The sequence below is a fragment of the Colius striatus genome, chromosome 12 (genome assembly GCF_028858725.1).
Source record: "Colius striatus isolate bColStr4 chromosome 12, bColStr4.1.hap1, whole genome shotgun sequence".
Lineage (NCBI taxonomy): Eukaryota > Metazoa > Chordata > Aves > Coliiformes > Coliidae > Colius > Colius striatus.
Window position 1 is genome coordinate 2387574 of NC_084770.1, and position 24848 is coordinate 2412421.

A 24848-nucleotide genomic window follows, 5' to 3' on the forward strand; every position below is an offset into this window, starting at 1 on the left:
ATGAGGACCCTGGGTACTCACAGGGCTGAAACCAAACACCCTCAGCCCTGAAAGCAAGCGTCCCCACAGTGCAGGCAGCACAGATCTGCAGCCAGACACTCGTGTGAAAGTAGGAGCAGGGTGCAGAGATTAAGGATGGACTGGAGACAGCTTGCAATGTGTGTCAAGGCCTCACTGCTGGAGAACTGTGCAACCTCATCTCACACACACAGAGCTTAGAAGGGTCACACTTGCAGCAGGTGAGTGGAGCCAGGGACGTTTCTCACTAGGTGGGATGTTTTGACCTGGAAAACATTTTTAACAAGTATTTTCTCACTGAGTGAAATGAGTTACAGAATGCCAGAATCCAAGAGTGGTGGGGGTTGGGAGGGCCTTGCAGAGCTCATCCAGCCCAACCCCTGCTACAGCAGGTTCCCCTTGATCAAGGGACACAGGAACGTGTCCAGGTGGGTTTGGGAACCTCCCAAGAAGGAGCCTCCACAGCCTCCCTGGGCATCCTGGGCCAGGGCTTCCTCACCTCAGCACCAAAGGAGTTTCTCCTTGTGTTCCAGTAGAACTGTTTGTGTTCCAGCTGATGTCCATTACCCCCAGTCCTGTCACTGGACGCTACAGAAACAAGTGGCACCCCATCCTCCTGACACCCACCCTTTGGGTACTTACAAGTGTTGATGAGGTCGCCCCTCAGCCTCTTCTTGTAGCCTTTCCTCAGCTGGTTTAAAAAGCCAGGTGGGAGAACTAATCCTGTACCAAGTGGTTATCAAGTTCTCCTTTGCGTGGGGCCATGTTCTCTCCCTGTTAAATGAAGAAACATTTCACTCATGGGCATATTTCTGGTATCACCCCACATTCGAGCTCGGGGGTTTTGCAAGGCTGTTGTTTTAACAACTTACAAGGAGGCTCACAGGAACAGGCTCGTGCTTTCTGGTGAGATTGCATGGCAACAGACACCAAGGGCTTCTATCAGGCTGCAGCACACAGGGAACTGTGGCTGCCCTCATCCTGGTGGGAGCAGAGCAGTGGGGGGGCAGGGACCCCCAGGCAGTCCTGCCAGCTGCAGGCAGCAATGTCACCCATGGGACAGAGAGCAAACTGATCGATGCTGTGCTGCTTTGGTCAGTGGGAATTCACACATCAGGAGAGATGTTACTAGTATGAGCAGCCTTTGTTCTCACAGAATCCCAGAGTGGTAAATGGGGGTTGGAAGGGCCCTGCAGAGCTCATCCAGCCCAACCTCCAGCTAAAGCAGGTTCCCCTGGCTCAGGGGGCACAGGAACGTGTCCAGGTGAGTTTGGGAACCTCCAGAGAAGGAGCCTCCACAGCCTCCCTGGGCAGCCTGGGCCAGGGCTCCCTCAGCACCAAAGGAGTTTCTCCTTGTGTTCCAGTAGAACTTTTTATGTTCCAGCTTGTGCCCATTACCCCTTGTCCTGTCACCGGCCATCACAGAAGACACTGTCCCCATCCTCTTGACACCCACCCTTTAGGTATTTATCAGCATTGACAAGGCTCCCCCTCAGCTCCTCCAGATTAAACAGCCTCAGTTCCCACAGCCTTTGCTCATAAGGAAGATGCTCCAGTCCCCTCAGCATCTTGGTGGCCCTGCACTGGTCTCTCTCCAGCAGTTCCCTGTGCCTCTTGAGCCCAGAACTGGACACAGGACTCCAGATGAGGGAGACCAGGGCAGAATAGAGGGGGAGGAGACCCTGCCTTGAGCTGCTGCCCACACTCTTCTCAATACACTCCAGGACGCCATTGGCCTCCCTGCCCATGAGAGCACATTGCTGCTTAGGTTTGTCATCAACCAGAACTCCCAGGTCCCTCTCTGCAGAGATTCTCAGGGAATGAGAAGGGAAATGGACATATCAGATGTAACAGCACAAAAGTGCTGCAGGTGAGGAGAGGGACTTTTTCAAAGGGTAAAAGCCAGTGGGTCTTGATATTCTGAGACAGCAACTCTCCTTCATAGCAAGCACATGCCCTCTCCTCTGTGGCCCCTCTCCTGCTCCAAGGGGCATTGCCCTTTCCCAGCTCACCTCCAGGATGGGAGAACACCATGGCCTGGGGCACCAGAGGGAGGGTGTTTGCCTGGGCAGTGCACTGTGCCCAGAGCTGCCCTGCAGATGCCATGGCAGCTGCCGGCACAACCAGTGCTGTTGTGTAACACGTCACACAGAGGCTGCTGGCGTGGAAGCAGCACTTCACAAACGCTGGGCTCCTCTCAGCTGGGGCACACAAGGGATTCAGAGGAGGAGGGGGAACTGAAGTGGTTTGCAGGGCCTAGAGTTAGCTCTTTGGTCCTGGAGAGAAACCCTTCCTGGGACCAAGCACTTGGGTTGGCTTGTGACTTCCAAAAGGTTTCCCCACCCTCGGTTTTGCACCCTCACCCACTGAAGGACAGGGGTAGATAAAGGGCAAAATAAGACATATTTAGGAGAAGCAGCAGCCTGCAGCCTTTTCACATCCAAACTCCTCCACAAACAGGAAAATTATTCTACCACGTACAGAAGTGATGGAGAAAAAACAAAGATGAAGCACATGCTTTCTGCTGTCCTGTGTGATCCCAGAAAACCTGTCACGAGACAATCAAAGCAGTTTTATTAAAATAAAGAGTTGGCCATCCAATATCCCTGAGAGTTGAACCCAAACCAACCTGTTCCCCACACCACGCTGGAAGACACATTCACTGGACACCAGAAATGGGATGCCTTGCCCCAAAGCATCGAGCCTACTGCAAGTTTTGGCTCATTCTCCCCTTGTTCTGCTCTCTGCCAGAGATCTGCCACCCCCCTGCCTGCCTGCAGCAATGTTTCTGCCTTCTCACTGTGACTTATGCCTGTAGGGGCATACAGTAAGTGCCAGGCCGTGTTTCATTCTGGTCAGTTAGAACACATTGAGCCCCAAGACTCAGTAGCTGTAAGGAAACTAGTTAGCAGGGGTGATGGCAACACATACCCACACTAGAGATGCCAGGAGATGTTTCTGCTTGGACAAAGCCAGGTGGGGATAATGATAACAGAGGATGCAGTCTGGCTGCAGAGGGCCAGTGATGAGCCAACACCACAGGCCAGGTGAGATGTTGAAGCATTCATTTATGAGAGACTCCTCTGCAGCAGGGAGGGGTGCTATCAGCCATTCCCCTTGTTCTCTGCCCAAACCTGCTCTCTCCAGTTCCTGGGACTCTTGCTATGCCCTTTGTGCCATCTCATTCATATTTACAAAAGTCTAAATGGTGGGTGTCAGGAGCTTGGGGCAGCACTTTTTTTCTATGGTATTTAGCAACAGGACAAGGGGTGATGGGATGAAGCTGGAGCACAAGAAGTTCCATTTAAACATAAGAAAGAACTATTTCATTGTGAGTTGAGGGAGCCCTGGCCCAGGCTGCCCAGGGAGGGTGTGGAGGCTCCTTCCTTCATGGTCTTCAAGACCAGCCTGGACATGTTCCTGTGTGACCTGATGTAGGTGAACCCGCTTCTGCAGGGGGGTTGGACTGGATGATCTCTAAAGGTCCCTTCCAACCCTACCATTCTGTGATTCTATGATCTCTCCTCTGGCAGCAGGAAGAGGAGAGGCTCCAGCTGGCTGTCTTTGGGAGAGCCAGGAATCCAGTCGAGGTGGGCTGCACAGGAAGGACCTGAACAAGCTGGGTTTAGAGTGGGATTTGGTAGATTCAGCCAGTCTTGGGTGAACTGTAATCAACTCTCATTTGCCTTCCACTATGGTTTAACTGACGGTCTGTGGATGCTGATCCCTCCCTTCCACAAGGACAGACTGGAAGAGACGTGCAACTGTGAAGACCTGAAGGCTGGGTAGAATGAACCCAGCCTTTACATAGCAATGTGGAAAGAAGGTGGCTGAGGCTGGTGGGTGATGGCAGCAGTTACCTGCAGCAGGAGGGGGATTCAGAACAATCACTAGTCAAAGTGAATCTCTGCAAGGGACCAGGAAAGGCAGTGACATTGTTTACAAACCTGTGGCACTTTGGTTTTGATTGGAACTGACAATGAAATTCCATTACCTGCTTCCTGAGATCAGCCTCCACTCAATGTATCAAGGAGGCATCAACGAAATCACAGCTTGTGCTTGCTCTGCCAGCCAAGGTGGCCCATCCACTCCTTGAGGGGAGGGTTCCCCACAGCCACCAGCTTCCTCAGAAAGGCACTGGGCTGTAGCCCAGGCACGTCGGGGTGGGCTCTGGAGTACTGCTGCAGCTTAGCCAGGACACGAGGGAGCCCGACGGTGGAGGCGTAGAACATGGGCCCACCCTTGTGCTTTGGCCACCCGTAGCCACTGGTATAAACTACATCCAGGTGCTCTGGGCCTGATGCTATCCCCTCAGCCAGGATGTCAAACCCTTCATTGATGAGGGAAAACAAGCAGCGCTCCAGGATCTCCTCCTGGTCTATGACACGGCTCTGGATGCGGTGGGTGTCTCTGTAGCGGGCCAGGAAACTATGAAGCCACGGATCGGGCTTGGCCATCCTGCCCCCAGCCTTCTCATACTGGTACCAGCCCTTCCCAGTTTTCTGGCCAAACCTGCCATGCTCACAGAGCAGGTCGGGCAGCGGGCTGTAGCGATGGCCGTGCCGCTGGTGCGTGGGTGTTCCCGCGGGCAGCGAGGCCCCGGTGAGACCCTGCTCCTGCCTAGACCTCCAGCCCACATCCAGCCCAGCGAGGTCAGACATTCGGAAAGGCCCCAACTTCAACCCAAAATCTTCCAGCACCCCATCCACTGCTTCAGGTGTACTGCCTTCCTCTAAAAGGAAAACCGCCTGTTGTACGTAGGGAAACATCATTCGGTTCCCAACGAACCCAAAACAGTTCCCTACCACCACTCCGACTTTGGCTAGCCTCTTGGCCAGCTGCACAGCAGTGGCGATGGTGGTGGGGGATGTGTGGTGGCCATAGATGATTTCCAACAGCCTCATGACGTGAGCAGGGGAGAAGAAGTGTGTGCCAACGACCTGCTGCGGGCGGCTCGTGGCAGAAGCGATTTCGTCGATGTTCAGGGCCGAGGTGTTTGTACACAGCAAGGCCCCTGGCTTGCAGATCCTTGACAGCTTGTGGAAGATTTCCTTCTTGAGTGCCATGTTCTCAAACACAGCCTCAATGACCAGATCTACAGCACGCAACACGTCAAAGTCCACGGTGAACTGGAGTCGTGCGGGGTTATGGAAATCCAGAGTTTGGCCCCCCTGTTGCATTTTCTGAGCCTCCCGTTCTAAAAGAAGCATCACAGCTTTTCTTCCTGTGTTCAGATGCTCCACATCCTGCTCCAGGGCTACCACAGGTATGTTGGCCTTAACCAGAGAAGTCACAATGCCTCGGCCCATTGTTCCCAGCCCTAGGGAGAAAAGTGAGACAGAATCAGAGACTGGGAATAGATGATGTTACAATTAATCACTTGAGAGCAGCATCTCCTCTGCAGCATTTCCTTTGCATGTCCAGGATCAAAAGTGGAAGCCTGTGCAAAATGAGTAGAGCAGAGAGACAAAAACAAATGAAGACTGGGAAAAAGGAAGGTGAATTTTCCCTTTCAGCCTAAACATTTGAAAAGCAGAAGCATGAAGGCAAGGCAACGTCCTATCAAGCTTAAAAATAGCAGTGGGGTTCACTCCAGTGTGTGCTGATGTGTGATGCATGTCCTCTCCCTGCAAAGTTTTATACCCATGGAAAACAGCATCAGTGAGGAGTCAGGGCCTGGGGATCAAAGACAGATCTGAGTTTCAGTTTGAACCCTGTTACCAACTTCTAGCAGGCAGTTTCACAAGCAAGCTTCAACATGAGCATCTCATGTTCTTTATCCAGACCTCAACACCTTCTCTCTCCTTTGGCACAGCCTTTTGCTTGTTGTTTGCACTTTCTTACCAGGTATCTCTGCCCACTGGGAGCTCTCCAAGTCCTCCAACACAGGCCATTCCTAACTTTGAAGTCTCCCAAAAAGGCTTCCTTGTCCACCCACGCAGTTGAAGCGCTTGCCCAGAATTCCTGCAGCTCTGCACCCATTCAAGATGTATTTTGTTTTTTCTCCACATAAATGTGCTACTCCCAGCCCATACCCCCAGAACACTGGTGTAGAGACTGCTGGCTTGATCCCTTCTCCCCTTCTGAGCCCTTCCACCAGCTCTGCCCTCTCTTACAATAAATGAAGCTGCAGGCTTACACTTTCCCATGAGACACAACTCACACTATTTACCCTGCAGTCCCACGGTGGAGGCTTCTCATACTAAATTAACACAAACCAGTAAGAGAAGGGCAGCACAACTTTACCAGCTTTACAAGTGCAAAACATCTGAATGAGAGGATTATTCATGTCCTAAATGAAGCAACAACCAAAGTACAGGCTTGTTACAATTCTGTACAAATGATTATTTTAATCCCAGGTTTACAAATGAAATTCAGCAAAACAAATACACTGAAACAAGGGGATTAACAAATTTGGCTAAAGCATCTTTGTAAACAAGAGCTGAAATTATGCCATCATTTAAACAAGTTCCAACAACCAAGGTCAACCAAGGTAGCATGTTTTCCCTGCAAGCTACACGCCCTTGGCTTAGTTCTGTCCACCTTCAGCTTGTGTACACAAGGCATTTAAAACACTCCCTGCTTAGCCACAAGAAGAGGGCTTTTAGAGACATCACTACCTGGCAGCCTGCTCATAAACTATTACACTCCCAAGCAAATGGTGAAGTTCCCTTCTAGGAAATTAGATTTGCTACTTCCTAATCAAGTGCTACCAAAACCTAATTTGAAATTAAAGGTAGAATAACATGAGTCAGTATTTCAGCCTCTCTGGTTTGCTGCCTGCAAAAACCCAAAGACAAATAGCTCCTCCCACCATGCTCAGTGCTCAGGAGCCTTGACTGTGGCAGCAGCTACAGTTAGGGACAGCTTTTCCCCTCTCTTTGGTGAGCTACCTGAACTGCTTTCTTCTCAGGCAGTGCAGGAGGGGAACTCGCCACCTCATGCGTACCCACCAAGCCCAGCTCCATCTTTAAGGCTGTCTTCAGACATCAAGCAAAAGTGTTTGCAGTTCAACATGGTTCCCTCTTGAAGCCTCTTCCTTTGCAGATGGAGAAACCTGGGGTTTCTCCTTAGAATTCCCAAGCTCTACTGAAGAAACACCACACACATCATTTGCCTTATTAACTCCTGCCCCCTCCCTGCTTCAGTCTCGTGACTGAAACCTTTCCAGTTCCCTCAACAACATGAACATGCTGCTTCTTCCCAAACCAAAACCTCTTCCATGAACAGAGGTTCTCCAGCCTTCTTTTCAAGGGGAGTTTCACAGTAGTTAGCTGATACTCCTCTTTCACACATAATATGAATACTCTCTGCTAGGTTTTACCCATCCCACTACAGACAGGCACACATGCTTGTAGTACTACTCCACTTTCTAGGCCATGGCTTATAGATAAGCAATGAGCTTGCCAGGCTTGTTTCTGAGCTAGAAGATCTGCTTCCCAACTTCCTGCATAACTCTTCAGTGGCCTGTGTGGTGAGATGATGTTTAATGAAGCTGTCAAGAGAGTAATGAAAGCCCCAAGGGCTTTGTTACATTAAAGCTTGCACAGCATGACTCCCCTGGAAACCTTTTTCTAAAACTGGGTTATAAAACTAAGGAGAGATTTGGTTGTCTAGCAGGGAAAGAAGCATTGCTGAGGATTCCTCTTGTCCATTTAATAAAGCCAAGTGTTCTTGGAGAAGAATATATTAGAGCAGAAAAAAAATGGCAGGGAATCATTGGGCCTTAGGTGTGTAGAAGGCTGTAGAAGAAAGGGAAATGTCACATATTCAGCTCTGATCACACAGACCAAGCTAGGAATGACTTCAGAATTTCTACTCTGTGTTTGTTTTCTTCCTCAGTAGTGCCCCCACTTCCCCCTGCAAACCACGAAAAAACACCCTGCTTTCTTATTTTCCATGCAGAGGACAGTTTTCAGAGCTGTGTTATCATCTTTCATGTCCAGAGCACATGTTTCAAAAGAAGACTGGGATCTGTTTCAGGGAAAAGAACAGTCTCTAACCACCCTGCTTCTGGTCTTCTGTTGTGAAATGTGCCTTCTAAATAAAACCACACTCGAAATGACGTAATTTCAGGCCAAATATGGGTATGACAAATCCATTTGCTGTGGGCAAGCTGAGTGAATAATGATGGTTAATTACTGATCTGTCACATGAGGTACTTGGAATACGGAAAAAATCATGCAAAGTTAATTGAAGGACTTAGAAAACTCACCTCAAAACAAATGAGCTCAAGTAAACAACTCATGTCCAGTCACATACACTAGAGAAACACAGATCAGAGGAAAATGTCCTGAACTATGATGAATAGTTGACTTGAGAGTGGAAAGAATGGAAAGAATACTTTATAGATGAGTAGAAATGTGCAGACTGTTCTAGTTTTCCTGTCAAACACAACAATGAGCAATTGGCAGTGGTGGATTGCTGCAGATTGGAGCTGCTGCTTTCCCTGTTTCAGGGTATTAATTTCAAGCTGAAGTCATGGGATACTCAAGGCAAGCAGGGAGCTGAGGGACAGAAAAGAACCCTCTTTCTGGGTGACAAAGAACCAAAGGAAAATGGACAGAGACAGGAGCCAAGAGTCCAGAACAAGCAGAAGCAAATGAAATAAGTGCCATTGCATGTGGCTGAAGACCATTAAGGACAGCTAGACTAAGAGCAGGAGGGATGCCACATAGCTGCATGCTTGTCAGCCTTCCAGTGAGCAAACAGAGAAAGGCAGCTGATGGGAAGCCAGGGCTGCAAAGGGCTGGTTGCCAGTTCAACAGAATGCCCCCAGCCTCTGTGGCAAGGCTTCCATACCTCAAAGGTCCTCTCTTGCCCACAGAAAAGACAGAGGAAGTCAAGGGGATCTCCTCAGTTGCTTCACATTGTGCAGCAATAAAAGACAGATGCAGCAGCCTCATGTAACATGGTCCTCCATAGAGGAAAATAAGGTCTGCGTGACTTCTAACCATCCAAAATGGACACAACATCTTACTCTAACTGCCCTCTTACCCAAAAGGAAAACAGAGAGGCCATGGATCACCAAGGCAGATGCAATACTTAAATGGATGAACATATTTAAAAGGTGGCAGTCCCTCAAAAATCATCCCTAACATTTTGATTTCTGGTGCTGCAAGACTGTAGTGAAGATCAAGAATGTGGAATTAGGAGATACTGGACAGCATGGTACTGTTTGGGGAGTGACTTTTTGTTACAGCAGCCCGGAAGAAAAAGTACAATTGGCGTGTGCTACACCTGTCTCTAATAGCCTTGCCATTTCACTGATATCAGAAGGAAAAATGGGAGGAAAACCTTCCAGGGGAAGGAGAAAAAGCACAGTGGGTGGTAGAAGGAAGTGATGGACAGCAGTGACACTTAAAATGGTGTAGGACTCAGAGCTAAAAGGAGGTGATCGATAACCTCCAAAATAGGAGATGCACTTATCAAGTGAAGTATGACCCTTACAAGTAGCATAAACAAAGCAAGCTGTAACTGGGGGCTATGGGGGCTATACTGATAGCAGTGATTCACAAAAGGCATTAGGAGCCTTAGTGGTAAAGTCCTGAGTGCACTGATCAGCTTTAAGGACCCTGACAAGTAACACCTGGAGCCTCCACCCACATGCACTGCCCATGGGCCTTGGAGCCCTACTTAAGCTCAAGCCCTGGCCTTCTAGTTTTTCCTAAGCTGTGTTGGAGGAGTTCTGGCATCCTGCTGTCCACAGTCCTCTGCCAGACTGTGGATGCTGCTAATCCAAGACCTCAGCCTTCAGACTGGCTTCCCGACTTTATCTTGGACCTGCATCATCATGTGAACTTTGCTTGATCTACTTCTGGTAGGTCCTGGCTGCCATGTCTGGCTCTGCCCTGCTTGCCTTGCTCAGCCACTATGAATAATTGATAGAGCAGTGTGTTGTGCTGCCATCCAGAGGGAGAAATGGGCTGACAGGGATTTCATGAGGCTCAGCAAGGGGAAGTGTCTGGGGAGAGAAGCAGTCCTGTGTACTGGTATGTGCTGAGGGCTGACTGGCTGGAAAGCAGCTTGGCAGAAAAGAGTCTGGGGATGTGAAGGTGACCATCAGCAGCAACAGGACCTTGTGGCAAAGACAGCTCAGGGTATGCTGGGCTGCATCAGGAGGAGTCTTGCTGGCAGGCTGAAGGAAGCAATCCTTCCTCTCTCCTTGGCACCAGTGAGACCATCCCTGGAGCACTGTGTCCAGTTCTGGGCCCGCCAGTACAAGAGAGATATGGAGCTGTTGGAATGAGTTCAGTGAAGGGCCACTGAGCTGGTTAAGGTGCTGTGGTGTGTCTCATGAGGACAGGCTGTGACTCCAGCCTAACAAAGTCCTGGGGGCATCTCACCAATGTATATAAATAGCTGAGGGGAAGCTGTAAAGAAGACTGAGACAGACTCTTAGTGACCCCTGGTGACAGGACCAGAGGCACAAATGGAAACACTTTTCAGGTTCCATCTAAACATAAGAAAACATGGTTTTTTTTTTTTCCTGTGGAGGTGATTGAGCACTGACACATGTTGTCCAGAGAAGTTGTAAAGTTTCATCCTTGGTGATATTAAAAACCTGACTGGATATGGTCCTGGCTCTAGGTGGCCCTGTTTGAGAAGGGAGGTTGGACAGGGTGGCATTCAGATCCTCAAAGATTCTGTGGCTTTGTCCCCCAGGAGGTGTGATTTGCCATTGGCTCCCCATCCCTGAGGTGCAGCTGCTCCACCACAGCAGATAATTAACAGGATGGGCTGCACAGGGCTAAATTGCCTTGAGCATACTAAGTAGGAGCAAGGAAGAAACATCTTGGTACCTCAGCCTAGTGTAGTTACTCCTGGAATACTGTTCCCCCTTTGGCTGTGTGTGTTTTAGGGAGTGCTGAAAATCTAGGGGAAGCTGAGAGTCGTGGAAAGGGCCAGAGTGTGACAGAGAGTGCTCTGCAGCAAAAGCATCAAAGCACTTTGTTTATTCTGTAAACAGTGTGGGTGAACTTGAGCAATCTCTGCAAAAAGCTACAAAACCCATTGAAACTTGAGGGTAGAAGTTGGGGCAATTTCAGACCAGAATTCAGGAACTTGCCTGGAGGTAAGATGCAAATACTTGATCCAATGGATGGGAGATGGAGCCCAGCCAGTTCAATTGGGAAATAAGATACTGAGTATGTTTCTATGATGAACTTTCAGAGATTGCATTTGTCCTTTGAATTCCCTCTAACTCAGTTAACAGCACTTAAAAGAAGTGGTTTGGATCTAAACCAGCCCTTCTGGCTAAACTGTCATTGCAACTGGGACTCTGCAGTTCTGTTATTCTGGTGTCATTTACCAGGATGGAGCAGAGAATCCTATTCTAGTCACCTGAGCTTTCCTACAACACTTCACCACAAGCCCTCCCTGCTAAAGCCCACGTTGCAAGACTGACCTGTCTGGGATTGCATGTGCCTCAAGTCTACAGGACAAACTTAGCACCAATTCATGCCTCTTCACCTGAATGCTCCAACAGTCACAGATCCTCCTCACAAGGTTTGTGGACCAATGTTTAAAAGTCACTTTCATTAAAAATATGGCATGGCAGCTCAGGAAGGGAAGGGAACTTCAAAACATAACAGTCTTTCTACAGCTTTCAGAAAGCTCAGACTGTGGAAAACAGGAGGCCTGGGAAGTACCCAGGAAAGCAGTGTTGATCTGAGGAGCTTTCTCTGAAACAGAATGGCTGTTTTCCAAGTGCTCCATGACTTGCCTAACAGCTTTCTGAGTGCTGCTATCAACAGGCAGAGCTGAAAGATCTCAGTGGGCTGCATCAAATGCTTTATTTAAATTGCTCTTATAAAAAAAATTAATGAAGGCATTATCTTGCTGGGCTACAAAATGGCAGCAGTGGATCCCAGTGAGACGAAATCTTAAAATACAGCTGTCAAAACATTTGTGTATTAATATATCCCTGAGTGACTCTGTGCACATGCACTTGCAGTACAGACCTAGACCAGGAGGAGGAGAATTTTAAGGGAACCTGCTTACAACATGGAATAAAGTCAGGATGCTGCACAGCAATGTTTAAAAGGGAACTGACTGCTTATGGAACACAGAGGAAGCTCCCTGAAGCCAGAGGAAGTTATTCTTCCAAAGAGGTGTCATGAGGTAACAATCTAGCAGGATGTTACTTGCCACCTGAGTTTCTGAGCTCACCAGTGCAGTGACAACCTCTCTTTGCATGTCTCCTATGGATGTGGAGTGTCTTTGCCTGTGATGGGTGTCAGTGACTTTGTGAGTGACTGCCAGGGAATCCCACTTCAGCCTTCTGTCATGAGTAAAGCCACATTATACTCATCCCCTTTGGTGCTGCTACCTGTGCAGTTAGCAGCCTTAACAGCTCTTTCATTCCCTTACCTATCACAGCTGCTTTGTGGATGGGCTGAGGGGAAGCACTTTTCCACGAAGCTCCATGGGGTGTTGTCCACTTCTGCACTGCTCTCTCTGCAAAGAAGGCATACTGCAGTGCTTGGGCCTGGCCTGAGGTCAGCAGGAGGTTAAACAGCTCTCGCTCCTTCCGGACACCATCTGCAAAGGGCTTCTCGGTGGCAGCTTTGACTGCCTGGAAACACAGCTCTGGAGCCAGCCAGCCACGGGCTTGTTTCTTCACCTTCACAAGAGCCTCACTGAGAAATGCTTCCAAGTTGGGCACTTTTGGAACTGGCTTCAGGCTGAGCCTGCGGTGTCCCAGTGGCTGGCCTGGGGGTAGAAAAACAGAGTTACAGAACAAAGGCTACACATTTTTTCACCCCTTTCTACAAGGACCAGGAATGCAGCCTACCTCTTTTCCCATTATATTCACTACATTAGGGCTGTCATGGCATAGTGATCTCAGTGATGGCCAATGATAGGACAAGGAGCAATGGGCATAAGCTGGAACACAAGAGGTTCCAAAGAAACACAGAAATTTGTTCCCTGTTGAGGTGAGGGAGCACTGGCAGGGGCTGCCCAGATGGGCTGTGGAGGCTCCTTCTTTGGAGGTATCCCAAACCCACCTGGACAAGTTCTTGTGACCTACTCTAGGTGGCCCTGCTCTGGCAGGGGGATTGGATTAGATGATGTTTCAAGGTCCCTTCAACCCTTAAGATTCTGTGATGCTGTGCTCTGGGTCCGGAACTGAAGTGTCTGATGTTTCCCTTCAGCTTTTCGTATGCTCTGATAATTGCAATTTTTCAAGTCTCTTCTCAGACTTCAAAAAGGCAAGATTTCACTTTCAAAGAAGCAATTATCTCCCTTTTCTCAGCTTCAGAAAGGGCTCTGACTTCTCCAGTTCTCTTGCTCCACAGTCCCAGCTGCCACTGGGACTGTGGCACTGCCATATGTCTCTTTCTATAACCTTCAGTGCTCGGGTTTTCTTCTGGTATTGTTTAGCACTCAGTGCCCAACTGACTTTGCTAGTCAGATGCTTTGCAGACAGGGTCCTGACCCAGCCATAAGAGAGACACCCTGACTTCAGTTCTGCCCTGACAGCAGGAGTCCCTCTAATCACTTTAGGCCTAATCAAGAGGACAGCTCACACAGCAGCAGTTGGGGAACAAATTAGTAACAAGGTAGAGTTTGTGCTTCTGTGTCAGCAAGGAGTGAATCAAGCAGCCACACAACACATAAAGCTCATTAGCCAGAGGTTGCTATGGTGATACTTAGAAAGGATTTTCATTGAGAGAAGTCAGTTACATTTCAGATGCAAAAAAACCTCTCCATCCTCTTCAGAGGTGCAACCCTTGGTGCCTGCCAGGTGTCTGGCCATATTCAGGCTGCTCTTGTGCTCTTAATGGCAGCTTGTCTCAGCAGGAGGAACAAGATCAGAAATTCAAGATGTGTTCCCTTAATATTCCAACACTTTGACAAAGACCCATTTGTCCTCTTGGCTATATCACAGAATCATAGAATCTTAAGGGCTGGAAGGGACCTTGAAAGATCAGCTAGTCCAACCCCATCCAAATTGTTAAACTGTGTAGCAACGCAACTGCTGCAGTGCTGCACCCAGGACTGCCATTGCTATGTAATGAGAGCATCCTGCTGAGCTCCTTGTTGCTCTGGCTTCTCTTCCATGAGCTCTGCCACAGGAGCACACTTTCTTCAGAGGTGGCATATTGCATCCAGCTCCCCTTTTTCTTCCTGCTGTCTGAGTTACAGTGCCAATGCATCAGCAGGAGACTCGGGAGCAGAGAATCACACACAGGATGCTGAAGAGCAGGAACAATGGCAGCGCTGCAATCACAGGTGCCCAAAGGACTCTGGCTCTTCCTCCCAAGACCAAGCAATGTTTAAGAGAAACAGAAATGACACACTAGAGATGACACATTAAAGGCCTTTCCAACTGGAACTGAAAGCCTTTTCTCCAACAATCTCCATTTAAAGCCTGCAATTACCTAACAGCAGTATCTGTAACTTCTCTGGGTTCTATGGGGCTGGGAAGAAACATGTGCTTCCTTCACAGTTACTCCCACTGGCTTAAGATCAAACTCATAAACCTCCTTTCCACACAATGCCTGTGGGACCTGAGCTAGTCTGGACTGAACTGGCTTTCATTGTCTCTTTGGTGCAAGCCATTGCTACTTTTGTCCTCTGAGAAGATGACAAAGGTCAACCAGCAGATGTGGTCAGAAAGCAAGGGATGATTATATATGAAGGGAGAGCCTCGAAGTCGTCTGCTGTGCAAAGGATCAGTAGCCATTTCCTTGTGCAACTGAGGACCGAGGCAGGCCAGCAGGAGATGGGCAGTGCAAACTGCAAGCTTCTGGCTGCCACGAGCAGTTGCAGCAGTTCTCCTGTTCCGTGATGCCATCACGTGGACAAATGCTGTTACTGCGGCTTTGAATCAGACCACCAAACACACGGAATGAAATTACATCTCCTGGAGGTTAGCTCCTGCTTACTCCTAAAAAACGCCTTCAAAAGTGCAGATGTTTTCTTTTGCATGAAGGAGGCCAGGAATATGTGCTCACTTCCTATCTGAAATATAGAATTGCTGCTTTGCAATTAAAAAGTTAGCTTCAAATCAGTAACTGTCTGTGTATTCCTACAACCATTTATTCAGCGCTGTTGGAGTTCAACGCTGCTCCTCATTAGGAACAATCCATACGAATGTATGGATGAATATGCTTTCTCATAAAGGTAACTGTCAACTGCACACTGAGGCAATAATGAAGGACTCTTGCTTCAGTAAGGTCAGTCATTTTGAGATTGATCTCTTCACATAAGATACAGCAGCTCCAGCACTGAGAAAGCTTTAGATGAAAACAACTTTTGAATGAATGTTTTGAGACTTGCAGTGCAGCCTTCCCAGGAATAGAAATTTTATCAGTGCCAAAACTAGTTATTTAGCCCAACTGCTCTGCAAGAAGCCAGCCAGGGGCTGTTCACCTCACGCTTAAAAAAGAACCTCCTCAGAAACAAAGGCAGTGGACTCATGTGGAAACAAATTCTGTGATTGCTTTTATCTTTTATGGATGCCAAAACTCAATGAATGGAGCATATAAATTGGGACAAACTGGTGAGCTTTGTTCTGACTCTCTCCAGCTCTGAAATGTCACCAATTATTTGCTGTCATTGGCACAGTTCTTTCCTCACCAATCACTCTGTTTGCCAAGCGAATCGCTGCCTCAACTGTGTCTTCTTCCACAACTTCATCAACCAAGCCCAGCTTCAGTGCTTCAGTTGCTGGAACATGTCTTCCTGTGATGAAAACAGAAATGAGGTGTCTACAAGGGGGCATGGTAGGCAGTTTCATTCTTTTTCATCTGATCAAATGAGAGATGTGCTCAGTATCAGGTACATAAGGTGCATTGCTAAGTACATGCCTCGGAGGCACATATGTCCTGTTCTTAGCTCATCATTAGTACAATCAAGCTGAGTTCTAACTCAAGAGACTATATAGGTAAAACAAATTAATGTTTCTTGGACCAAGCTGGTGATATGACTCAAGATGCCATATTCTCACATACAGTACTTTACCTGTAGTGATTATATCCAGGGCAGCTGGTACCCCAATCAGTCTGGGAAGTCGCTGAGTGCCTTCAGCACCTGGAAGTAACCCAATGGTGACCTCTGGTAAACCCAGCCGTGCCTAAAGTGAAGTAAAATTCAACAAATCTGATTAGAAAGAGTGATAATTACAGAGCAGAATAGGGGAAAGACACGCAGACCTGGTTTACATATTGCTTTTCTAGAAAGCCTCAAAACTTCTACATGGAAACTTCATACTTGCTTTTTGTCACATAAGGCATTTAAGACAAAAGCCCACTCAACCATCTCAAGATCTTGTATACAAATGCACAGGAAAAACATCACTCTTCAGTGAGTTGTAGCGCTGGAGGAGAGTTGTGATGCCAACAGCAGCTGCCAGATTTAGAATAGAGTTTGCAAATTTCCCATTCAGCTCTTAAAGAGATGTGGAGTCCCTTTAAGACCACAGCACCCACTTTAGGTGGCACATAGGGTGATGTAGAATGCCCCTCTATGCTGTTACAGCAACCTATGCTGTTATGTACAAGTGTTGTTTTGCACTCAAAAGCAAGGGGATGGCCCTATCAGTGAAGAGTCTCTGCAGGGAGGCCAGGGAGAGCTAAAAGGTAGTTCAGCATTCCTGAATCTTGAAGGAAGAGATTCAAGAAAAAAAAATCAGATGGCTCCTTAAAAGACTCTTAAAGCTATCTCTTGGTCAGAGTGCTCCTTGGGGACCAAGCCATAAATGCTCTTAGACAGCTGAGTTTCAACTACCTGTTGAAACCAGGCTAGTAGCAGAAAGGCAGGCAAAATTCACAGGGCTGAGGGGCAAAAACAAAACAAGAGAAAGTCATAATAATCACTACTGAGACCTAGGGCAAAGTAATGCTCCTTTGCTGAAGTTTCTCTGCAGCCATCTTATTCTACCAGTTACAAATCATTTGTCTCTTTAGAAATGACTTGAATTGAGTTATTTAAGAAAGCCTTATGAAAGCAGAGGATGCCAGGGAAGGCTTGCTGTTCTACTGCTCTTCAGGAGCAGTCTTCCACCCTGTCCAGAGCCATATGTACATGGCTCTTGATGCCCTCCCCAGCATCTATCTCCCATTTGTGTGTTACCTTCAGATGTGCAATGCGATAGTGACAGCCAAGGGCTACCTCCAGGCCTCCTCCCAAGGCAATGCCTTCTATGGCAGCCACCACAGGCTTCTCACTCCTTTCTATAAGAGACACGATGGGACCCAAGGAAATGCCATGTCTCTTCATGGAGGAAAACCCTTGAATGTCAGCTCCTGAGTTGGCACAAAGAGATGAGGAGGAATTAGTGGGCACAGCAGTGAATGGTCCTTCGCTCTGTGCCACTGAACAGAGCTGCTCACAGATGATCAAGACCTTGCAAGGCGTGCTGGTGACAGGAGAGTGGTGAACAGAAATCAAGCCCTTTTGGGACCACCTTCAAGAAATCCTGTCACTTTGAGCCTATTCAGAGAGGTCAGGGGAAGGCTCAGTACAAAAACACACGTTAACTGTAACAATCATGCAGTTACTACAGGAAGGTGCAGACCTCCTTTGTATATATAAAAACCCCAGGTGAGTCTGGAATAGGTAAGTGCAAGTTAGCACTAACAAACAATCCCCTGGCTTCTTACAAGTGGGTAAAACCTGTTTTCACTACTGCACCACCTCAGGTAGATTCCATACTCTGGACCAGTTGACAGTCCAGAGGTTTTACATAAAGCAACCTATGAAAAAGGAGGAGGCACCAATAGATGAGGGAGATGAGTGGCTGTTTCTCATTTCAGCATGAACATAGCTGTTTATTTCTGGCCTGGAGAGTCCAGCTTGTCTTGTGCCACATGTCAGTTGTGGCACAGTAGAACAGAAACAGCTTGCTGTCTTCTGGCCTCTTTCAGCCAAACTGAGATTTCTATCAGTAGCGATAAAAGCAGAGTAGAAGTGATAGAAGCAGAGAATCTTCAGATACGGTGGGTGGAGTGTTTCTTCTTTTTCCCAGACCATGTCTAATGAAAGATGTCTTACCTGCACTGAATTTCCCATTTTCACCACAAATCATAACAGCTTTGACTGAAGGATCTGCATCTGCTCTCTTCAGTCCATCCTCTAATGCCTGGAGAACTGACAAGCTGAAATAAATTAGAGATTCAGTGAGTAACAATCAACTATGTTACTTTTCCAACATGTCAGCTATAAACACTAAGCATCCCAGTGAAAATGTGCCACATGCACAAGCAGGTCTCTCCCCAGCCTGTCTTCTGCCACAACCTCTCTGGGCAAATCCTTCTGGCATGTGACATTGGCATTGCACATTCTGGCATCACCTTCTGGCTATGACATTGCTATTTCCAAAGCAAGCAGCACAGGGAGATGTTCTTTTGGAAAGTGGCTTTATGAATTAAACATTCAGATTTTCAGGAAAAGAGTTTAGCATAATTCAAAAGGAATTAGTGCTAAACCACTGCAAATCTAAGGGATTTCTAAAAAAGAAAGGAGCTCCAGGGATAAAAAGCTGTCTGCCAAACACCTGACACGGAGCTGGTGCTGTGCTGACAACGGCAAAGAACTATGTGTAAGTCCAGACTTTAAATGGTGTAGGATCCTGTCAAAGTGTTTGAGACTGGGGCCTTTCTTGCCTACAATCAGTATTCAGAGGTCAATTCCTTAATCATTTTTAAAAGGCTAATGAATTTTTAACAGCCCTGGTTGTGTTTTAATCCTGGTACTAGCTCCTCTTGCTGAACCACATTGCTACCTACTAAGCAAGCCCTTTGCCCTAACCCCTGCACACACTTGGCTAGTGCAGGGACTTGCCAAGCGAGCCCTATGGTGCCTATAGTGACCCCAGCAGCACAGGAAAAGCTGCTTTTGCTCGGAATGGGCTCCAGGGTGGGACAGCTGAACTGATAATGCCGCCGCTGTGCCACTGGAAGCATTAAGGTGGGGAGGCAGTGAGAAATAACGCAGTTTTTAAACTGCTTCCGAGGGCGATGAGAGCAAGTACGGACTGATCAGCCTGACAGCTCTTCTGCGAAAAACACACCCAATAGGAATACTAACGAACAGCCTAAGCGTGGGAAAAGTTCTCGCGAAGGGAAAAGGGCTCCCTGAAGGAGCTGCCCGGGCTGGGGCAGGTCCCTCGGCAGCAGCACGCACCAGGCAGCCCGTCCCGGGCCAGGAGCTGCCCCACACGGGCAACGAGCGGCGGGAGAGGAAGTGAAAAGGAGAGAAATGAGTTGAAAGGGACAGAGATGAGAGAATGTGCCCCCGCTCCTCACGGGAAAGCGAGCGCCAGTGACGCAGCCGGCCGCCGCGGCGACTCTCCCGGCCCCGGCGCGGCCGCCTCAGGAAGGGGCGGCGGGGCCGGGCGGCGCGGCGCGGTTACCTCAGCGCGTTGACGGGCGGGTTGCGGAGCCGGATGATGGCGACGGCCCCTGCGTGCAGCGCCATGCCCGGAGCCCAGTGCTCTGCTCCCTTCTGCCGGCTCCCGGCCCGGGCCGCCCCCGCTGCGCTCCGCCCCGAGGAACAGCCTGGGCCCGGCAGCGGGTTGGTGCCCGGAGTGCAGTGAGCCAGTGCACGGCACAGAGTCCAGATCGGCCTTGATTTCGCGTCTGCACGCACACGGGTGGCTCCCGGGGCAGCACACCCCGCAGGCCATCCTGTGCTGTGTTTGTACAGACTCTTGTTCTGTTATTTAGCCAGTCCTCTGCCTACGGTGGATCTTGAGGCAGGTGCTCCTGGGGCACCGCTGGGACACTCTGGAGGCCAGAAGGTTCAGATCCCCAGAAGTCCTGGCTTTTTTACAGGGTCTCCAGGCAAGCTTTCAGCCAGCAAAAGCTTGCCTTCCTAGTCTCTGTCAGAGAAATATTCAGATGGTCAGGTCGCTGTGAAAGCCAAAGGTGAAAATCAGAGTGCTGTGGAGGTTTTGAGTGGCCATTTTTGGATAGCGGAGGGCTACAGAGGTGGCTTCTTTAAAGAAAGAGCTGCCAGAACCTTCTCCAGTATCTGATAAGGCTAATGGCATATCTGCCTCAGACCAAGGCCAAGCTAATTAGTGAGTGAGGTAACACTTCTGTGAGTATGAATGATAGAATGTTCAAGAATGATAGTTCAAGAATGATAGAGGACTTCCAGAGAGAGTCTGGTGGAGGTCTACAAAGATGATCAGGGAACTGGAACATCTCTCCTACGAGGAAAGGCTGTGAGACCTGGGTCTGTTTAGCCTTGAGAAGACTGAAGGGAGAATCTTACCAACACTTACAAGTACCTAAAGGGTGGATGTCAATTTCTGTAGCACCCAGCGACAGGACAAGGACACCATCTGGAACACAGGAAGTTCCATTTGAACATGAGGTAATACTTCTTTACTATGAGAGTGAGGGAGCCCTGGCACAGCCAGAGGGTGTGGAGGCTCCTCTGGAGGTTTTCAAAACTTGCCTGAACATCTTCCCGTGTAACCTGCTTTAGGTTAAGGTGCTTTAGCTGGGGGTTGGGCTGGATGATCTCTGGAGGTCCCTTCCAACCCTACCATTCTGTGATTCTGTGAACTTTGTGGCTATCTCCTCTGGCTTTACTGCCAGGAGCCCGTGGGCAGAGTGGGTGGCTGCAGGGCCAGAGTGTAAATAACGGTGCCTTATTCCTGATACTTTTATAGTAGTCAGAGGAAATGGTGTGGAATCAGGAAAAGTTACTTTCGATTGCAGTTGTTCCTTGCTTTTAAATCACCAGCAGCCTTCTAGAAATTAAAGCAGCCTGATGAATTCTTGAATTACCCCAAATGCTGACAGTGTCCCTTCATGCCTGCTCTCCAGTTTACCTCACTCTGTCCTTCCTGATGCAGAGCAGGGCAGGGCACACCGAGTGGTCAATGGCTCTGCCTGACTCTCCTACCCGAGGAGCACAAAACCCCCGCAGTGGGACACAGCCTCAAACTGTGTTGGCTCCCTAGCCCAAGCTTTCAGTAAAAATGCTTCATATGGCCTGGACATGTTCCTATGTGACCTGATCTAGGAGGACCTGCTTCTGCAGGGGGCTTGGACTAGATGATCTCTAAAGGTCCCCTCCAACCCTCCCATTCTATGATTCGGATTCTACGATATCATGTAATCTGCAATATTTATGGGTTCTTTAGGTCTTTACCAGGAATCCATAGCCTTGCCATCCTGGCCCTGTTAAATATCAGCCCACCTCGTTTGGTAGCTGCAGGGATCACGAGGATAATTCGCAGCCACGCCTCTTGCTAGGTCGTAGTGTCGTGTCATTAGACCTCGACCGCCTGGGCGCCATTTTCCCCGCCTCACGCTTCTGCCGGCGGGTACGAGGGCGCCGCCATTTTGCCGCCCTGGTCGCCATGGCAACGGCGGGGCCCCGCCCCCGGGGCAACCAGCCAATCGCTGGGAGCCGCTGCAGAGCGGAAGTGGGCGGCGCGCGCGCACGAGTGACGTCGGTGGTGAGGGCCGGGCCGCCATGAAGCCGGCGGTGGATGAGATGTTCCCTGAGGGAGCTGGGCCTTACGTGGATCTCGATGAGGTGAGCGGGGGAAGCGCCTGCCGCCACGGGGGTGGTGGGATCCTAGGCGCGGCGGGGCCGTGTTGCACGGTCGCGACCCGGCGTGGCTGAGAGCCTGCTTTCCCAGGCAGGGGGAAGCACGGGGCTGCTGATGGACCTGGCCGCCAACGAGAAAGCGGTGCACGCCGACTTCTTTAACGGTAAGGGCCACGGCGCTCTAGGGATGGGGGCGTAGGGACTCACCTCCTCACCGTCTCGCCCGGCGGTGCTCGTAGCTCTTGGGGCCACCCAGGTAACACCCAAGTAACAGCTGCAAACAAACGTCGTTTGGTTCCTCTCTTGCATGTCTTTGGTTCTGGATAGTTGCTGAAGTTCTCGCTAACCACCTTTCCAGCAAGCAGGATCTTTAATGTGTTAAACACTGCAGGGCAAAATGCATAACAGCTTATATTAGTGCAAGTACGTGTAAAAACGTAAATAGAACTTTATGAAGCTCTTTCTGGGGTGTTTACTTTATAGACTTAATCTTAATCTTTTGAGGTATGTGTACATATGTATCCAAAGCAAAATGAAGCTTTTGGGTTTATGCACTTTCTACATTTTAAAGCAGACAGTATGAGCACATGCAGCTCCTTATAGAGGGAGAACAGCTCTGTATCTGGCCACTTAGTGGCTGAGTGTACACCATCTTACATTTGATTACCAAGGTGGGGCTTTTAATGTTTCTTGAGAATCACATTTAGACATTTCAACAGTGAATTTCAGATGTTATTAAATCTGGTTGCTGTGGTGGTGTTGATGTCACAAACTGGTATTTATATAGAAACAAAGAGGGTTTCATATATTACTCAAGGCTTAGAATACAAGAGAAAAAGGAAAGTTCAGCTGTGATATACTCTCAACAATTCTGAGGGACCTAACTCTTTGTTGGAGCCAACACATTTGGGAGTAGGTATTTCCATAAAATCCTATCATCAAGTTGTGTTATTATCCTCTGTTGGTAGTTCTGGGCTCTTCTGCATGAGGGTTAAATGTATAGCAGACTACTTTATGGCAATTTTACATTGCCTTTTGCAAGAATAAGGACTTAATTTTAAGTGATGTTGTTCATGCTGAAGATACAAAGCCAAGAGTCCTTCCTAAAGCTGACTAGAAACAGTTGTGGTTAGTTCTCCACACTTCACTAGGGAAGAGATTTTTAATGGCAAATCACAAATGCCAATGACAGTCTGCAAAGTTTACAGTGTGGGGCCTGGATACTATGACCTAAAGCCAGAATTCTGCAGCAGTGTCTACATCTGAGCCTTGCTGCATGCATCAAACCTCAAAATGTGGCTACTTAATGCATTTATAAAAGTCCCTCTTTTGAAGCTTTACTCTCATGAATTTAATTGGAAAGCTTGTATTGTGCATGAGAAGCAGTTCAATTTGTGTATGTTGGAGAACATGCATGTGACTCTGCCTCCTGCCTTTCTTCTCTCTTCCCACCCTAATGTCCCGTTTCTGGTAACTGAAGGTGCAGTAACTCTCATCTGCTTAATTCACCTTTATTTCTTTCTTTAGTCCAAATAGTGAAAAAATGTGCTTTAGTATGTGCATGTGTAACAATTGAGACTGTTCATTTCACCTTCTTTTATTTTTTTTACTAGATTTTGAAGATCTCTTTGATGACGATGATGTCCAGTGACCTTGGTTGTCCAGCATACAGTGCTGAGAGGCCAATTGCCTGTGGTGGCTGTTAATTATTTAAGTAATCAAAACAGGAAAATCGCCAGGGGGTGGAAGGGGAGAAGCTGTATGAGCTCTTTGGGAAATAAGAAAAGCAGTTCCTTAAAGACAACCCAGGAGGGAATTGTGGACTGTTGTTTCTAGAAAGCTGTGTGTAGGTTTTCTGTTAAATTCTTGCTTACTGACATGCTCATTCAATAAAATATTAAAAAGCCTCTCTCTCTCTGGGATGTACTTCGAAAGGAGATATTGCTGTGCTCAGAGGTACTTTCACTAATGGTTTGAGGGGTTTTTTAAATCATTCACTGTTACTTTTGGATATTATATGAAGGATACATGGCAGAGCATGTTGCTGCCTAAAAGAGCTTTGTTCATCCTACAATGCAGGGGCCAAGAGTTGCTTGTTCTGAATGGTCTGACTCACTTGCCAGTCACACTAAGAGGGCTGCATTGTCTTCTGTTTCAAGATAAATACTCAACTGCCATCAGTATTTAACTTTTCATTTAAGAAGCACAGGAATAAAGCGTAGTCCTTTTGTCTTGGTTTATTCTGGCTGTGGGCCATGGGAATGCTTGGCTTTAGAAACAAAGTCTTAAAATGGTACTCACAGAAAACAGAGTTCTTTCCTCCTGCAGCAGGTAATGTAGTTACTCATACTTAGAGGTATGGTGTATACAAAGCAGTCTGTTGGATAGTAATTCCTATTTTGACTCAAGTTTTCAGAACATTTTGATTTTGTGCCCTTCAGTGACCAAAGTGAATCTCTGAATGAGAAATAAACAGTTATATTGGTATTATGTTATTTCAGAGTCAAGAGTTTAATCTGATCTAATCTGAAGTGCAGTCTGTACCTCATAAATTGACCACAAAAACAATACTGCAACTGATCTTTGTTTAAAGACTCCACGCTACTTAAATTTCACCTGGAGTGAAATTCTTCCTCTCATCCTATTTTCACTTTTTTTCTTGGTGTTGCCTCAAAGGAAGTCTTAAATGTAACAGTGAATATACTGCCCCTGACCTTTAAAATGTAAGTACAATAAAGGCAGTAGGATTTAAGTGTCTTTTTGTTATGTTCTTGTGGATTTCTTGACACTCTGTTCATTGTGTGGTATATGTTAAGTTGGTGTTGACATTTACTCTGCTTAGCAAGTGCCATTACAGCATGTCCCTGAAGAAGCAACCTTGCTGAGGCATAGTCTCCCTTTTCTTTGTAGTGCTTGCTTAGATCAAAGAGGTAGGGGTTTCAAGCTTTCCTCACTGAAACCAAGATAAACATTTTGACTGGGTGGTAGCAACTGTGCTTGGACTGTTTCTAGCTTTGGTGCTGTGCTTTCTCCTAACTGGGTTTTGAGAGATGAGCTGCTGGCAGTGAATGAATGAAACAGGTTTCTGAAGCAACTCTCCTTCTCTACTGTTTTAGCTACTTGCTTTTGCTTATGCCAAGATTCCTCAAGATGGTCACCTTGGGTTTGGTATCCTTCCTTGTCTGTGTTTTGTTCAGACTTCTGCTTTGTTTTTCATTTGCCTTCCTTAAGTTGTAAGAAACTTGAGCCTCATAAGAAACAGCAGCAGAGTATATTCTGTGAAACGAATCTGTGTTGAACAGTTGCTC

The 24848-nt window shown here is 47.9% G+C and overlaps 2 protein-coding genes across 3 annotated transcripts; one reads left to right on the forward strand and one right to left on the reverse strand.

The window, feature by feature from the left end:
* Positions 1 to 711: 711 nt before the first annotated feature.
* On the reverse strand, positions 712 to 19540 carry EHHADH (enoyl-CoA hydratase and 3-hydroxyacyl CoA dehydrogenase). 2 transcript variants are annotated; one of them, XR_009819518.1, is made up of 8 exons: positions 19382 to 19540; positions 18022 to 18125; positions 17101 to 17273; positions 15991 to 16102; positions 15607 to 15711; positions 12391 to 12732; positions 4013 to 5338; positions 712 to 792 (listed from the first exon to the last, which is right to left on the reverse strand). XR_009819518.1 is itself a non-coding variant. In XM_062005718.1 (7 exons), the coding sequence occupies exons 1-7, from the start codon at positions 19444 to 19446 to the stop codon at positions 4065 to 4067; spliced, it is 2175 nt and encodes a 724-aa protein (XP_061861702.1). In that variant the 5' UTR covers positions 19447 to 19540; the 3' UTR covers positions 2459 to 4064. The 2 variants fall into 2 exon arrangements, 1 of the variants encoding a protein (XP_061861702.1); XM_062005718.1 differs by lacking the exon at positions 712 to 792 and having other exon boundaries at positions 2459 to 5338.
* A 1877-nt stretch (positions 19541 to 21417) lies between these two features.
* COPS9 (COP9 signalosome subunit 9) lies at positions 21418 to 23447 on the forward strand. The gene is made up of 3 exons (XM_062005788.1): positions 21418 to 21525; positions 21632 to 21704; positions 23154 to 23447. Exons 1-3 carry the CDS (start codon positions 21463 to 21465, stop codon positions 23189 to 23191), a joined length of 174 nt encoding a protein of 57 aa, XP_061861772.1. The 5' UTR covers positions 21418 to 21462; the 3' UTR covers positions 23192 to 23447.
* The last annotated feature ends 1401 nt before the right edge of the window (positions 23448 to 24848 follow it).

Coding starts and splice junctions, on each gene's coding strand:
- COPS9 (XM_062005788.1), top strand. CDS start 21,463: ATGAAGCCGGCGGTGGATGAGATGTTCCCTGAGGGAGCTGGGCCTTAC. Junction 21,526..21,631: donor CTTACGTGGATCTCGATGAG/GTGAGCGGGGGA, acceptor CTGCTTTCCCAG/GCAGGGGGAAGCACGGGGCT. Junction 21,705..23,153: donor GCACGCCGACTTCTTTAACG/GTAAGGGCCACG, acceptor TTTTTTTACTAG/ATTTTGAAGATCTCTTTGAT.
- EHHADH (XM_062005718.1), bottom strand. CDS start 19,446: ATGGCGCTGCACGCAGGGGCCGTCGCCATCATCCGGCTCCGCAACCCG. Junction 18,126..19,381: donor CCGCCCGTCAACGCGCTGAG/GTAACCGCGCCG, acceptor AATTTATTTCAG/CTTGTCAGTTCTCCAGGCAT. Junction 15,712..15,990: donor CCTGGATATAATCACTACAG/GTAAAGTACTGT, acceptor TTTTCATCACAG/GAAGACATGTTCCAGCAACT.